The sequence below is a fragment of the Schistocerca cancellata genome, unplaced genomic scaffold (genome assembly GCF_023864275.1).
Source record: "Schistocerca cancellata isolate TAMUIC-IGC-003103 unplaced genomic scaffold, iqSchCanc2.1 HiC_scaffold_1106, whole genome shotgun sequence".
In the NCBI taxonomy this organism is placed as follows: domain Eukaryota; kingdom Metazoa; phylum Arthropoda; class Insecta; order Orthoptera; family Acrididae; genus Schistocerca; species Schistocerca cancellata.
The window spans coordinates 195,391-212,910 of NW_026047105.1; the positions used below are offsets into that span (position 1 = coordinate 195,391).

A 17,520-nucleotide genomic window follows, 5' to 3' on the forward strand; every position below is an offset into this window, starting at 1 on the left:
TAGGTAGGAATGATCATCAAAATAAAATAAGAGAAATCAGAGCTCGAACAGAAAGGTTTAGGTGTTCGTCTTTCCTGCGCGCTGTTCGGGAGTGGAATGGTAGGGAGATAGTATGATTGTGGTTCGATGAACACTCTGCCAAGCACTTAAATGTGAATTGCAGAGTAATCATGTAGATGTAGATGTAGATCTGGTGATTGGGGAGGCCATTTCATGAAACACCTGCTGTCCCCTTGTGTAGCACGGCCGATCTATCAATGCGGCAGCTCTGTGTTCAGGTACCTACGAACTTGAAAATGCAAATGGGGGAGCCCCATCCTGCTGAAAGATGAATGGCGAGTCCGATTGCATTTGAGGCATCAGCCATTGCTGCAATATGCCCAAGTAGGAATATCCAGTGACAGAGCTCTTGGCGAAGAAGAATACCCTGTGCAGCTTTCGCCAGCACAAAGAACATTTACCTTTGGGGAATCACGCTCAAATTCAATTCATTTGTGTGGATGCTTTGTACTCCAGATTCGACAATTATGCCTGTTCACTTTACCATTAGTGTTAAACGTGGCTTCGTCGCTAAAAATTAAGTGATCAACAATGTCATCCCCATCCTCATTCAGTTGTTGCAACTGTGAACAAAACTCGAAACACTTGTCTTTGTCGCCATCATTGGGCTTCTGCAATAGCACCAATTTGAATGGTTTCATAGACAGCTTCTGTCGCAGGACTTTGCACAATGTCATTGGAGCCACTTCGAGTTCACTGGATGCACAATGCATTGATTTCTTCGGAATCTTTATGAATGTCTCTCGTATGCACTCCACATTCACTTCACTCACACTAGGACATCTGCTTCTCTTTGCTGGGCACAAGCAACCCATCGTAACGAATTTGTTGTGTCAGTGGTAAATGGCCTTCCTTGTTGGTGGCTTCTTACCGTACTTGGTTCTAAACATTCGTTGAACAGCTGTAGCACATTTGTTTTTGTCAAAGTCCAACATGCAGAAAGCTTGTTCCGCACCTGAACTCGCCATGTTTGTTACTAGCGCTGACTATCAGCAAATTACCAAACTACGCTTCACGGTATACACGAAAAAAAAACTTTCAGGGTTTCTCTTCAAAATGACATATGTATTATATCGGTACAATGTTTGGTTCTTGTGCTACAAATAATTGAAAGTGTTCCTGGACTTTATGTACACCCTGCAATTGAAAAAATTATTAATAAATAAAGTAAATTATTGTATTGTAACAAATGGAGTCTTTCGTAAGAAACCATAAAGTTAATTTGTTATATTATTGTTACTATTTACAAACTGTTTTACTCCAGAATTATTGTTTATAACATACTTGAATCTCTCCCCAGTGTGCTCACTCGCAATCATCTCGAAGACATCTGTTTAAGGAGTCGGTCATTCTGACTACTGCTTCATGTTATACATATTCACTCATGAAGTTTATTCTAAGTAATCCACTACAGTTCAAAAGGAAATATGATGTACATAATTACAGTACTAGAAGGAAAATGACATCCATTATTCCACATTAAGTTTGTCTTTAGCACAAAAAGGAGTGCACAATGTTACAATAAACATTTTTGACCACTTACCCAGTGATATAAAATGTCTGGCAGACAGCAAAGTACAACTAGAAAACTAACTGATAAAGTTTCTCCTTGATGTCCTTCTATTCTGTAGAAGAGTTTCTTATACTACAACGTGGGAAAGTTGATACATAGGACCTACTAACTCACAGTATCTGTATATCCTTTTTCTTTTTGAAAAAAAAGTAATAAATGTTCAAAATGTAACCATATGTAAAAATTAATTTGCGATGTGAGTGTAAAATGCCTCATTCCACATTACCACAATCATTAATGCAAAATGATACATGGAACATGAAACTAACTAACTACCTCAGGAGGTGATCCAATTACAATTTTGTGTCCACCTTTGACACTGAGCTTTGACAAACAATTTGACATGAAGCTTCAATTTCTATCTTGATGGATTTTAGTTTCTTATCTATTGTGACAAATACACCAGTTCCATTTCACAGTAGCCTATTCTTCGATACATATGCTTAAATTTTCCCCAATAAACTAACGGCTGTTAAGTTCAGGTTTCAGTCAGCTTCCTGCAACTACATTTTGTGAGCTGCACTGCTTTTCATGAGGGCTCTAAACTCTTTCAATTTGTTTTGAATCCATCGATAGTAACTAATAGCATTTTAAGACTCTCACTTGTGATGGGTACACCTTGTGATCTTACACTAATACTTCTGGGTTTCCTACAGCTGTTATTACCTGGATTGGGTGGAGAGTTCCTAATCTAAGAAATCCCAGTGTGCATTGCACACACAGTCATCTACCTGAATTGCAGTCATTGATGTGTAATACACACCTAACCCATTTAGGGGGACTTTGGAAGTCACAACCTGGCTTGTTAGAACCTCTGAAGTCTCTGGTTCAAGTCTTTCACCTGATTCAGCATTAGGTGGCCATGCTCAGTTCTTAGAAACTCCATGTGCAAGGCTGGTCGCACTCAACCTTGTCTTCCAGTTGCTGGCATGATCCAAGTATGACCTAGGAGCACAGACGGCAAGCATAGTTTGTTTCGTCATGAGCCACAATCTGCAGTTGACTGCACCCTGTTTCATTAATGGCTGCTGGAATAGCCTCTTCAACATGTCTAGTAAGGCCACTAGGTGTTCACGCTGTCTGTGCCTTGTGTTCCTTCCCATTTCTTTCTGCCATTACTCTAAGAACTACATTATTCATTGTATATTTGAATTTCTGACGATTAACAGACCTCTGCCCTTTCGCGTTTACCTCTTCTTGAGCGGGCAACAACAGGTTTCCCAATAAATGATGTGAATCCCATTGGCTCAGTTTCAGTTAAAGACAGCACATTGAAATTGTTGGTTTGGGGTATCAGTATAGCACCCTGCCTCCCTGTCTCCCTCATACAGGGCATCCCAGCCCTGCCAGTGACATGCCACTCATAGTCAAATGGATGACAGATCTATACTTCCTTCACAAGAAACAGAATCCACAGGAGAATCCAAGTACGACCTTGGAGCACACATAACAAGCATAGTTTGTTCCAAAATGCGCCACAACCTGCAGTTGGTTGCATCCTTTTCCTCAATATCTGCTGGAATAGCCTCTTCAACATGTTGAGTGAGGAAACCACGAAGGAACGTCAGGTTTCTTTGGTATCTCTGGTGCACCACTCTGGGCAGCTCTCCCAAAACACTGACTGACAGAAGCTGATAGACATTTGGCAGTAGTTAGGGCGATTTCCGTCTGCTTGTGAATGTCAACCAACTCCTGCCATGTTCGAGAAAAGTATTCATCGTCTGACAGAATTGAGGCTGATGAAATGTTTACAGGAAAGTCAGTAAATAACTTTAAACAGAACATGATGGTTTTCTTTTTGTCTGTTAAGCAGAAAATATTACTAATTTCGTTTGACAGCTGAAGCAATTAGTCCACAAAACGAGACTTCTATTAAGGCAACAGAAAAATCCATCATAAAAATTACTAGTTTCCCAAAACTTTTGAATTTTCAGTAGCTAACAAATTCGAGAATAGGGTAGATTTACAGCAAATGTTGGTAATATACTCTCCTCTTGACAGGAAAAAACTAGATATAAGACGATATGTTAGTTATAGTATACATTACAGTAACCAGATCAAAAACATCAATTTACAACGAAGTAACTTCTGCACACAATAATCGTAGCTTCGAAATTTTTCAGAAATGTACGTTTATTCACACTGATCTTACCTGGAATTCAGGGTGAAGCATTCTTTGATCGTGAACGTAAATCACAAATGTTAATTTGTTACAAAGTAAGTTATTCACAACACTCGTAAGTGACGAAAATTTTCAAAAATATAGCATCCAAAAATTATAATAGTAAACTAATTTCTCACATAATTGTTCAATGATGCCTGCTGTTGGCAAAAAATTCAAACAGAGCCCAATTTAAGTTAGGTCTACAACTGTTCATAACAGTACGTGTTGTTTCACGGCACTTGCAAAGTTCGAAATTTCACCACGTATTACGATGCACAAGTATGGACACAGTCAATGAAAAATAATGTGGAAGCAATGTGAACAGTAAAATATTCGAATCTATAATTGTACTAAATTCGAATCAGTACAAGACTCTGGCACACATGGTCTCACACAGAGGAAATTCTGCTTATAAAGGATGCGGCAAAATATCTTCCCTGATTTAAAGATCAAATAAAAACAGTCGGTTCAAAACAAAGAAACGGTATTAACGTAAATGATATTTAAGGTGTGAGATGTTTTGTTTGCATGCGATGCCATAGTCAGACATTAAAGCAAGTAGCGAAATGGTTAAAAAAAAGGGGGGAAGGCTACAAAACGTTCAAACTCCAGAAAAAATTAATGCAGTTCATTTAAGAAGTCTTCAAAGAGATCTCCTCTAAAGCACTCTAGAGTTGTTCAGTTATCTGATTTCTGTGCGTGCCGAATTTTGCAACAGGACTTGCAAATACATCTGCACAAGATGGATGCCTCATCAGTTGTTTGAACATGATTCCCAAAATTGCGCGAGGTCACGTGCAAATGTCCTTCAAAATGGGCCTGAAGATGTTGTGGACCTGTGCAGTAATGAATACACTTTTCGGGATCCCTTATAGGGACGTGTTTATCGTCACAATTTCCGATGATGGAGAAGATTGTATCCTCGTGAACGTCATGAAAAACCCTTAACGGCTGAGTTATTATATGGCGCCTGGTTAAAAGAGTCAGGATAATTGGTCCTTACTGACGATGATATGATCAACACTTCTTTTGTATCAAGATTCAATGCGCTGCAGATTGGTCAGAGGCAGCTATTTCCTGGACATTTAATTTCTCCACATCGAGTCATGACAGTCACTGGACATTACCCGATGCGACTTTTTCCTATGGGGGCATCTTATACTGATGTGTTCAAACACTGGCTGAAGATTCTGCCACCCCTGAGAAATGCAATACAGGAAGAAACTGGTCTTACTCCTCAATAAAAGCTCTTTACATTGATACAGTATGTGTGAAGTCGCTTTCAACATGCATTGATAGTGGATGATGCCACTTGAGTGAAACAGTCTAAAATTGCAGAATTCCCTCTGCACAGTTATAATTCATGTTAAGAAAGGTTTTTTATTTTGGTCCACCTATATTTTATTTGAACTTTTAATCAGTGAGAATATTTGCCACACGCTGTATATACAAATAAATGTGCGAATTTGTTAATTTTTTTTACTTGGCTGAATCTGTGACAACTTCTACACTGGTGTGCCAAAGTTGACTACTGCAGCGTCAGTTCTTGAATATAGTTTCCACTTTTGTGCTTTAACGAAATATAACTAATTGGTGCTCATTAAGCCCGGTCCACACGCAACGATCTGTCTGCGCAGACATCGACGCAGATGTCTGTACATGCAAAAGATCGCTGCAAATGTGGTGTGTTCACACGACACAAACCCCAATCTACTACTCGCCCGCCATCTCCCCGTAAACGTCAAAAATTTAATTCAGTTATTTTGAAATATAGAAATGGAGGAAGTTCTGTTGTGGTCTGTGTTCGCAACTTGTGTTGCAAAAAACATTCAGACCAACCGCAGGAAACAGAGAAAGCGGGCAAAATGGTGTAGACAGTGGCTGCTAAAGCGAAAGCAGTTTTCTCACGTAAATTTACTGCGAGAGTTGCAGGGCGAACCTAACGACTGGCGAAATTATTTACGGAACGATGTCGAAACTTATAATTATCTCTTAATGCTTGTTACCCTTCATATTATGAGAAAAAATACTTGTATGAGAAGGGCAATTTCCCCTCATGAACGGCTGGCGGTAACATTGATACTCCAATTTCATCTTCAATTGTACTCCTGCTTGGTCTTGGCGTTTCTTGATCACTAAGAAAGCCAAGCAGATCAAAATACCATAACATTGGCTGGTATACTTGATCTATTCCTACACCAGATCTTCTAGATTTCTGAACTTTGGATAACTCTTTTCGGTAAACAGTTCGCAAGGATTTTTTTTATTACTGCTTCTTTGTTTGCCGAGGCGTCAACTGCACGCAATTTTTTCAATTAGAGCATTGTGTGCTGCTGTCTTTTTGTCTCGGTCACTATATTCTTTTAATCTTCCACAAACATGGGTGGTTTCTACATATTTCAATGAATTCACTTACAAACTCTCGAGAACACTGACGAGTATCAGCCATTTTAATGCCCTGTGCGCACAAATACAAACACTAGACTGAGCAAATAGCTGTTTCGCGCCAGATTTGCGGCGATCTCCTGTCCACACGCTCCAACTTGTCTGCGCAGATGTGGTTTGAACCCACAGATTTGAGAGGTTTCGCTCAAACCTCCAATTCCAACTTCCAGGTTGGTGCAAATCTTCTGCCCACACGCAACGATCTGTCTGCGCAGATGTGATGTGCGCAGACATTTGCGCAGACAGATCGTTGCGTGTGGACGGGCCTTTAGTAGTGCTAACCAGCTGTAGTGCTTTGTTCTGCTGCGGTATGAATCAGTTGTAGATTCTGCGGGTCTGTATTTCAACCTTTCCCCTAATTTAGAGCTGTTAGAATAAAAGAAGAATGGCAGAACAAACTCATTGAAATAAATCATGGAGGTATAATTCCTTATACCTCCATGAAATAAATACACTCTGAGTATGTCATCTCTGCACGAAGCATTTGCAGCGTACATCTTTGACCCAGTACACGTCAATCATGTCTGCTATTGAAAGTTGACAACTTGTGTTCGGATTGATTGGGGGTTAGGTTTAACCCCAGGAATGTTTGTAGTGTGTGATGTTGTAGTTTTGTGTGAGATTTGAGATGTTATGTCCATTGTAGTGTGAATTTGAGTGTAAATATGGCCAGTCCTAGAACCCGCAGAGTTCTATCTGAACTGAAACCGATTGACGAGAATTCGGTAAGTGTAAGTCATTGCGTCGTGAAAAGTTTGCAGCAAAGTAATAACAGATTTTTTAATTATACTTCATGTATACCTTTTTTTCAGAAATGTTTTGAGTGTGGGACTCACAATCCACAATGGGCCTCTGTGACATATGGAATATGGATTTGTTTAGAATGCTCTGGAAAACACAGAGGACTGGGAGTACATCTGTCATTTGTGCGGTCCATTAGTATGGATAAGTGGAAGGATATTGAACTTGAAAAAATGAAGGTGACTGTCGCAGGAGTGGTTATGTTACACATTTGACTATATTTGCAAAGCTCCTTCTTTGTTACTTACTTGTATTATTCTGTATTACTCTGCTGTACATGAATCTGTCTGTTGTTTTCACTCTGTTAGAGGTGTTTAATCTTATGTGTACACAAATTGTGACAAAGTGTTCTGCAAGAAAGTAACTAGTAATGTCAGACTATAAAGATGAACTGCTCTCTCTCGGTTTTATTAGGTCGTACTCGCTGTAGTCTTCATTATATGTAGTCACTCGGCAGTAACTTTTTCCTCTGCCTGCACTAATGGAAAGTTAATTCAGCTGTATGAGGCATGTGTAATCAAACAATGAAATAACACCTAGCCTACAAATTAGGATAGATTGATGCTCACCAAATAGAGGAGACACTGATTAGAAAGGGGGCTTGTTTAATTTTGAGATATGGTACAAAATTAGATTAGCAACAGCAATAGAAATGTAATAATAGAGGAAAATGTACATAAACACCTCCAGTAAATTCCATTTATGTAGTCAGATGTTTTGAATCCTGCGGTCTATTGCACCCCCCCCCCTCCCCCCTGTCTCTCAATTTGTAAAGGTTACTTTATAATTAAAGGTAATTCTTCAAGAAAATGAGCTGGTGCCCTGATGCATTGGTGTTGGTGTGGAAGCTGTTTAAATGCAAACAATGCTCCACTGGCTTACACCAGACACACTGTCACTTTCTGTGGAAGTAACAGCTTTTCAAAGTAATCAACTCTTGATGCTTGAATTATTGAAAGTGTTCTGGTGTAATGGTTTTTCCTTTGTACCTGACAAGGTGTATTTCTATATTTTGGTATGAAATTGTAAACTTCCGCACAAGACAGCAATCGGTTTCATGCTGAAAGGAATAAACCCCAAGTTCTTATTGTTGTAACATTTCTGCAAATGTTTATCAGATTTTGGAGCTAGTTTAATTCATCTTTTTGAAATGTGCTGAATTAGGAGTGGAATTTACTGTATTTATTTATGCATGGATTTATTTCACCTGATGAGGCTGCAACCTTAAAGCCCTCTGTTACATCCAACAAGACATCCTTAGTAAGTTAAAAATTTCTGTGAATAATGTTGTTGTTGTGGTCTTCAGTCCAGAGACTAGTTTGATTCAGCTCTCCATGCTACTCTATCCTGTGCAAGCTCCTTCATCTCCCAGTACCTACTGCAACCTACATCCTTCTGAATCTATTTAGTGTAGTCACCTCTTGGTCTCCCTCTACGATTTTTACCCTCCACATTGCCCTCCAATACTAAATTGGTGATCCCTTGGTGCCTCAGAATATGTCCTACCAACCGATCCCTTCTTCTAGTCAAGTTGTGCCACAAATTTCTCTTCTCCCCAATCCTATTCAATACCTCTTCATTAGTTATGTGATCTGCCCATCTAATCTTAAACTTCTGTAGCACCACATTTTGAAAGCTTCTATTCTCTTCTTGTCTAAACTATTTATTGTCCACATTTCACTTCCATACACGGCTACACTCCGCACAAATATTATCAGAAACGAATTCCTGGCACGTCTTCAGAAACGTTTCCCTTGCCATTGGCAGTCTACATTTTATATCCTTTCTATTTCGACCATCGTGAGTTATTTTGCTCCCTAAATAGCAAAACTCATTTACTACTTTAAGTGTCTCATTTCCTAATCTAATTTCCTCAGGATCAGCTGATTTAATTTGACTACATTCCATTATCCTCATTTTGCTTTTGTTGATGTTCATCTTATATCCTCCTTTCAAGATACTGTCCATTCCATTCAACTGCTCTTCCAGGTCCTTTGCTGTCTCTGGCAGAATTACAATGTCATCGGCAAACCTCAAAGTTATTTCTTCTCCATGGATTTTAATTCCAACTCCAAATTTTTCTTTTGTTTCCTTCACTGCTTGCTCAATATACAGATTGAATAACATCGGGGAGAGGCTACAACCCTGGCTCACTCCGTTCCCAACCACTGCTTCCCTTTCATGTCCCTCGACTCTTATAACCGCCATCTGGATTCTGTACAAATTGTAAATAGCCTTTCGCTCCCTGCTTTTCACCCCTATCACCTTGAGAATTTGAAAGAGAGTATTCCAGTCAACATTGTCAAAAGCTGTCTCTAGATCTACAAATGCTAGAAACGTAGGTTTGCCTTTCCTTAATCCAGCTCCTGAGATAAGTCATAGGGGCAATATTGCCTCATGTGTTCCAATATTTCTACGGAATCCAAACTGATCTTCCCCGAGGTTGGTTTCTACTAGTTTTTCCATTCGTCTGTAAAGAATTCTCGTTAGTATTTTGCAGCCGTGGCTTAGTAAACTGATAGTTATGTAATTTTCACATCTGTCAACACCTGCTTTCTTTGGGATTGGAATTATTATATTGTTCTTTAAGTCTGACATCTTGCTCACCAGATGGTATAATTTTGTCAGGGCTGGCTCTCCCAAGGCTATCAGTAGTTTTAATGGAATGTTGTCTACTCTCGGGGCCTTGTTTCGACTTAGGTCTTTCAGTGCTCTGTCAAACTCTTCACGCAGTATCATATCTCCCATTTCATCTTCATCTACCTCCTCTTTCATTTCCATAATATTTAATAATGATATAATTGAAATGCCAAATGGACAAACCATCAAGAGCTACCAACCTGAAGCTTAAAAATATCTAGGCATTTTGGAGTAGGACTGTATCACCCATGAGCATATACAAAATGTGGTCAGCAAAGAGTATACTTAAAGGGCCAGGAAGATTTTGAACAGCAAGTTGAATGATACCTACACCTTCAAGGCCTTCAACATCTGGGTCATAAGCATCCTCAGATACACTGCAGGCTTTGTGAACTGGATATACATAGAGCTGTATAATGTGAACAGGAAAACAAGGAAACTCAAGACACTTCACCACATACATCGAACCTCGCTTTGATGTCGATAGGCCATGCTTGCCCAGAAAAGCAGCCGGTAGAGGACTGTTGCAAGTGAGGCAGACAGTGGAAGAAGGGAAACGGGCATTGTCAGACTTTGTGAAAGATAGCAAAGAATCAGTGGTGATCGAAGTCAACAACAGAAAGTTTCTCAAAGCACAGAAAACCAAAAATCAGTACCAAAAAAACTGTACACCAAATCCAGATGGACAGCCTGCACAATAAAGAATTGCATAAGCAGTTTTTGGAGAAAATTGAAGACGAAATAGATAAAGATCTGGTCTTGAATGACCAACACAACTGTAAAGAAGAAGACTGAATGAAAGATTTTTACTGCACAAGAACAAGCCTTCAGAACTAATACCATCAATGCAAAATTGAGACATACCCAATGTGCACACTCTGCAAAGAAGCTGATGAAACAACTGATCATATCTCGAGCTGTTGTAGAAGGTTGCTCAGTCCAGTTATAAGCAGAGGCACAATGGTTAGGCATGAATGATCCACTGGAACTGGAAAATTGCCATCTGTCAGTGGTAATAATCTTGTAGGACCACAAACCAGAAAAAGTTGGTAAAAATGAACATGGTAAATTTCTGTGGAACTTCTTACTCCAGACACCAGATATCACAAATGTGGGGGGGAAAAAATGTAGATCATTGACTTTGCCATTTCAGGTGACAGCAGAATAAGTGAGAGACTACACTACTGTTTGGAAAACGTGAAACACCAAGACAGAGAGATGTGATGTGAACGAAATGTATTTCACCTATTAAGGCATGAACTACACATGATTAGTATTACAGACCTGTACATACACTGTGACTGTGGAAATTCAGTATGGAGTCACTCTACTACATGCTGCAGCCAGAGCTACTAGAAGTTGTTGCATGGAATCAGAATGTGTGAATATGCTGCTGGGGAATGCTCTGCCACACAGTTGGTGGGAATGTCCACAGAGCATCAATTGTGCCTGCAGGAGGACCTGAATGAAGAAGTTGCCGACCTGCAATATCCGTGACCTGTTCAGTGGGTGACATGTCAGGAAAACAGGCAAGCCATTCTATGAAGAAGACTATCATTGCAGGACAAGTTGAAGTGGAAGTTGTCTGAAAACACTACATTTTGCCACTCAGCAGGCCAGTGTTTCGTGTGGTCAATTTGCGTGCATAAGTGTGCAACAATTTTAGAATTTTATCTACATTTGTTTTGCTTTAATGTGTGTAAAGGCACTGGTAACCTCACCATTGGGCACCTGTAAACTCCAAACACACACAGTCGGTGCTGTGTAAGACCTTCTCCTCTTCACTGGTTCCACATATCCCTAGCTGTTGAACCAGCCTGCCCTGTATGAGGCACTGAGTGACAAACCCACCTCACACAGACCTGTCATTCTGCTCTGTTCAAATGCTTTCACATGCCAATATTCCACCCTGTGATGTTGGTGAGGCATAGTGGCACGTGGTCACACATTTCCATTAGTATGATGGCTCTGCACCAACTGAGTGTTGTCACACAAGAGGGCACTTTTGGGACTACATGCACATTTAAATCACTTATTATGGTTCCACTAGTGTGCAGGTCGCTCTTATGGTGTGTTGCAGACCATTTCTCCTGAGAATGACTGTGGCATAAACCATTGAAAGTGGTCCCAGTGGCTCTCAACACGCTGGAAGCAGTGCCAAAAGATATTAGTGGACACTTGAAAAGCATTGGTATTGATGAAATATCCATCTCCCTGCTGCAAAAAGCCATTTCACTGTGATCTGCACGAATTATCCAATGACAAATTGTACAGTCCTAGGCACTTGGGAAATGTGAGAGTAGTGATAAAATACAGAATTCTGGTAGTGAACTCATTTGCTGTGTTTACTGTTGCAAACAATATGAATAACAGTAATAATACTAAAGTAATTTATGAATTAGTATTTTGGAAATTTCATTCTAATTAATACTTGCGTTGCTCAATGTTCACATTGTATTTTGTTGGATGTGGGTAACATCATCTACAGAAATGTACGGCACCAGCACAGGGGGAATGAGATATGGAGAAAAAGTTGACTGGTATGGAGAAGAATGAAAAATGATACGGTTATAGAAGTATTGGTCTGCTGTTGGACAGAATAAAAAGAGCTGGAACAACTGGCAGGAAGCGTACACTGAGCAGGAAGAGCTTAAAACTTCTACTGCAGAGTAGTTTTGGCAAGAGAAGGTAGCTACTGAGTACTTTGTTCCAGAGTTGTGTGGCTGAAATTGAAAAGGGATGAAACAGATTTATTGTTATGCTTAAGTACAACCTAGTTGCTGGATGTATAAGGTGTTGTTGTTGTTGTCTTGAGTCTGAAGACTGGTTTGAGCAGCTCTCCATGCTACTGTATTTTGTACAAACCTCTTCATCTCTGAAAAAATACTGCAACCTACATCCTTCTGAGTCTGCTTACTGTATTCATCTCGTGGCCTTCCTTTACAATTTTTACCACCACACACTTTCGTCCATAAATTGGTGATCCCTCGATGAATCAGAATATGTTCTATCAGCCGATCCCCTCCTGTAGTAAAGTTGTGCCTCATATTTCTTGTTTCTGCTATTCTGTTCAGTTCTTCCTCATTAGGTATGTGATGTACCCATCTAATTTTCAGCATTCTTCTGTAGCATCACATTTTAAAAGCATCTATTGTCGTCTTGTCTAAGCTGATTATCATCATTGTTTCACTCCTTTACAAGGCTGACTTAAATCTGTATTTAATGATAAAGATGTATCATGTTCAGAAATGCTTTACTTGCCATTGCCTGTCTGCATTTTATATCCTCTCTATTTCAGCCAACATCAATTTTTTTTCTGCCCAAAGAGCAATACTCATCTGCTACCTGTCGTGCCTTGTTTTGTAATCTAATTTCCTTAGCATCTCCTGATTTGACTACATTCCATTATTTTTGTTTGGATTTTGTTGATGTTAGCCTTGTATCCTCAATTCGACTCTGTCCATTGCGTTTAGCTGCTCTTCAAAGTCCTTTGCTGTCTCTGACAAAAGTACAATGTCATCAGCAAAGTTTTTATTTCTTCTCTGGACTTTAATTCCTACTCCAAATTTTTCTGTGGTTTCCTTTACTGCTTTCTCAATGTACAGGCTGAATAAAATCGGGAATAGGCTACGACCCTGTCTTAACCCTTGCTTTCCTTTTATGTCCCCCAACTCTTGCAACTGCTGTCTGATTTCTGTACCAGCTGTAAATAAGCTTTTGTTCCCTTCATTTTGCCCCTGCTCCCTTCAGAATTTCAAAGAGATTATTGCAGTCAGCATTGTCAAACACTTTATCTAAGTCTACAAATGTTTTGAGTGTAGGTTTGCCTTTCCTTAACCTATCTTCTAAGAGAAGTTGTAGGGTCAGTATTGCCGCACATGTTGTTACATTTCTCTGGAGGCCAAACTGACCATCCCCATGTCGGCTTCTATCAGTTTTTTCCATTCTTCTTCTGTAAAGAATTCGTGTTAGTCTCTTATAACCGTGACTTATTAAACTGATAGTTCGATAATATTCACACCTGTTAGCAAATGCTTTCCTTGGGATTGTACATTTACATTCTTCTTGAAGTATCCTACATCTTGCAGACCAGATGGAACAGTTTTGTCATGGCTGGCACTCCCAAGACTGTCAATAGTTCTGACAATGCTGTACTCCAGCAACCTTGTTTTGACTTAGGTGTTTCAGTGCTCTGTCAGGTTCTTCTCTTAATGTCATGTTTCCCATTTCATCTTCACCTACATCCTCTTCTCTTTGTTTAATATTGCCTTGAAGTTGATCACCCTTTTATAGACCCTCTATACACACTCTCTGCCTTTCAGCTTTCCATTCATTGCTTAGTTCTGGTTTTACATTTGAGCTCTTGATATTCAAACAGCTCTTTTCTCCAAAGGCCTTCCTAATTTTTCTGAAGGCACTATCCATCTTTCCATTTGTGAAATATGATTTTAAATCCGAACATTTGTCCTCAAGCTATTTTGCACTTCCTGTCAATCTCAATTTTTCGACATTTGTATTCCCTTTTGCTTGTTTTATTTGATGCATTTTTGTATCTTCTCACTTCATCAGTTAGTCAGTATCTCCTATGATGTCCAAGGATTTCTATCAGGCTTGTCTTCTTACCTACTTAATCCTCTGCTGCCTTCACTACTTCATCTCTCAGTGCTACCCATTCATTTTCTAGTGTATTCCTTACCTCTGTTCTACTCAATTGATGCCTAATGCTTCCTCTGGAACTCTCAACAATCTGATTCTTTTTAGTTATCAGGGTCTCATCTCCTTAATTTCCTACCATTCTGCACTTTCTTCAGTTTTAATCTTCTGCTTGTAACCAATAAATTATAGTCAGTCATCATCTGCCCCTCAAATAGTGTTGCTATTTTGGAATGAAAATAGATATTTGGAATGTTATGAAAAGTACAGGACTCAAAGGACAAAGAAACAATTTTAGAAAATGTGTAAATTTACATACTTTTATATTGCTTTTAATTGAATAAAGATTACTTTTTAAAAAATCACATTTTTGGGTTCTCCTTACAATAATCAGTAAATTCATTTAAGGAATAAAATGCATTTTCTCTAGTATTTCTCTGACTGTGTTCTTAAAGATATTTTAAGGTATTTATTGAGCTGATGCTGTTTGGAAGCCAATTGAATAGGTACATTCACATATATGGTTCACCTTTATCATTAAAATTGCCAAATATGCAGCAACCAATCGCAAAATCATGTTTTATTTATTCACTTTTGCAAATCAATTTCAACTGATTAACAGCCATCATCAGTGCTTTGTTACAAAACAGAGGTTGTCATCCACAGCTGTTACAACAGCAGCAGTGTTCTTAAGGCTGGTGTTTGACATCAGCATATAACTGATATTTTCAAGAATTTGGTACAGATGACATGTCTTGATACATAGTGAGAAAAGCGGTCATTCATGGGTACTTGTTGAATTAAGCATTCTTGCCACCCAGTAAGACGTTTACTACTAATCAGAAACATATTGAAGAACTGAAATTATAATATCTGTAAGATTTTTAATCATACTTCTGCTCACTCCATAATTGTATAACTTACTTTCATGGCCGGAAATGTCAGGATTAATAAAATGTTCCAGATTATTATGCCATGGTCAAATGGATACTCAATACCAACATTTTGTCCCATCTGCAGAGGACATTTTCAAGGGGGATCATAGCTTCTTTGAATGTCTGATTCACACACTGGCTTGTTACTAACAGCAAAATTCCGCTTCTGCATGCTTCTGTGCAATGCCGTGATGTCAAGTTTTCAACGTGTGACCACAATTGGCTATTGTTGACTGCCATCGTCCACTGTTGCTATCACCCCATGGTGGAAGACTGGTTCACATCATCTTCAGCACCGGAATCCAGATGTCATTCAGTTTCACACCCTCCTCCTTCCTACTGAAACTCCTGGCGTGTTTTACAATCTGTGTGGCTTCTTTGTGTAACCTTTCATGGTATCCACTTGAGGTTGCCAGTGCTGGAGTCCTATCAACATGAATGTGGTGGTCTCCTGGCTGCAAAGCATGTTCGGCAACAGCTAATCTGTCCATATCGCCTCTTCTGCAATTGCCGTTGTGCTCTTCAAGTTGTTTTTTGACCATTCTTTTTGTAGTACCCATATACACCTCCCCTCAACTACACAGAACCCTATAAATACTTGTTTTTTTTCCAGCAGTTGGCGAGCATCTTCGCTGATTTTAGGTGACCGTGTAATTTCTGGGTGGGTTTGTAGATTACCGTGATGTTCTGCTTTTTCAAGATTTTTCCTATGCAGTCAGCAATGTCCTTAATGAAAGGCAGGAAAACTTTAGATTTCACCAGTGCTTGAGCACTGGTATGATTTCTATGCAGTAGCCTTGATGCTCTTTTCACCTTAGCGAATGAATAACCGTTCTTGAGCATTGCATTGGTGAGATGTTTTAATTCTGCTTCAAGCAGCTTTGGTTTGCATATTTTCCTTGCTCTATCCACGGTTTTTTTTTTTTTATGATGCATCACCCTTGACGTATGTGGTGGTTTGGATTCCAGTGTAGGTAACAGTCTGCTTGTGTGTGGGTTTTTGGGAAACCATGTGATCCAAGCTCCCATCTTCTTTCCTGAAAACTAGCAAATCAAGAAAATTCTTGGAATAAGCAGAACATTGTGGTAATCTACAAACCCACCCGGAAGATACATGATCGCCTAAAACTGGCCAATGGTGCCTACCAACTGCTGAAGAAAGCAGGAATTTGTTTCCATCACCCCAGGAACTTCAGTGAGGAGGAGGAGGAGGAGAGTGTGAAATTGAATGATATCTGTATTCTGGTACTGAAGATGATGTGCACCAGTCTTCCCCTGTGGTGTGATAGCAACAGCAGACGATGGCAGTTGACAATTCAAAACTTATCACACCATTACGTGGAAACGGAATTTTGCTGTTGTCAGTAGTGAGCTAGAGTCTGAATCAGACCTTCAAAAAAGCTGTGATCCCTGTTGAAAATGTCCTCCACAGATGGGGATGGTACATTGGGTTTTAAGGTGAAATCCGTTTGACCCCAGCAAAGCAGCCCAGAATATTTTATTAATTGTCACGCCACAATTGCCTATTGCTTCCGAGGACATCCTCATGATTGCTTTCTGTAATGTGCATGCAGAAACAAACTTCAAGAAAAATGCATCTGTGTTGAGATAATATCTTCTAGCTGATAACTTTCACAACTTGTGAACCATCCCTGGTTACAAAAAGGTCTTGTAATTCTTATTCAGAGGCTTGTAAAGTAGCATCAAAGTTTTTATTAAAATTCATGTTTGAAAACAAATTATGTCTCAAATGGTTCCAGAAATATTTGATGTGTATGTCTTAGCTAAATCACCCTATATATCAAGTCCGTATTTTTCTTAATGGGTGTTCGAGTGGGTTTTTAATTAACACATTAATTTTACATGAGGATCATTCTATGTCAAGTGGCCTAAATTTAGACAAGCTCCCCACTCGACCGTCTCAAATTTTGATGAAATTTTTACAGGATGTACATATAGACCTTACATGAAGCACTGCCAAATTACAGCTTCAGAAGTAGTGTGGTGGGGCCACTAGCCACCTTTTTGTAAAGTCTTGATTTTTGACATTGCAACTGAAATGAATAAATGATAAACTTTGTTTTACCGTTGTTCAGTATCTGAGACCTGTCATGCTGAAACTTTGTGATCCTATTCAACTTTTTGGGTACAATAGCTTGTTGTAGTACAAAAGGTCAAACTATGGTAAATTCATCACAGTGTGCTATCAGAGTGGCTCATAAATCTTGTCATACCAAATTTTGGCTATA

At 39.3% G+C, this 17,520-nt stretch overlaps 1 protein-coding gene across 3 annotated transcripts in view; it reads left to right on the forward strand.

The window, feature by feature from the left end:
* Positions 1 to 6,607: 6,607 nt before the first annotated feature.
* LOC126156205 (ADP-ribosylation factor GTPase-activating protein 1-like) overlaps positions 6,608 to 17,520 on the forward strand; it is a 102,103-nt gene continuing 91,190 nt past the window's right edge. Inside the window, exons 1-2 of one of the 3 annotated variants that reach the window (XM_049916291.1) lie at positions 6,608 to 6,967; positions 7,055 to 7,222. In XM_049916291.1, the coding sequence (XP_049772248.1) occupies positions 6,908 to 6,967; positions 7,055 to 7,222 (228 nt within the window). In that variant the 5' untranslated portion in view covers positions 6,608 to 6,907. The remainder of the gene's footprint in view (positions 6,968 to 7,054; positions 7,223 to 17,520) is intronic. The other 2 variants (XM_049916290.1, XM_049916289.1) reach the window with 2 other exon arrangements.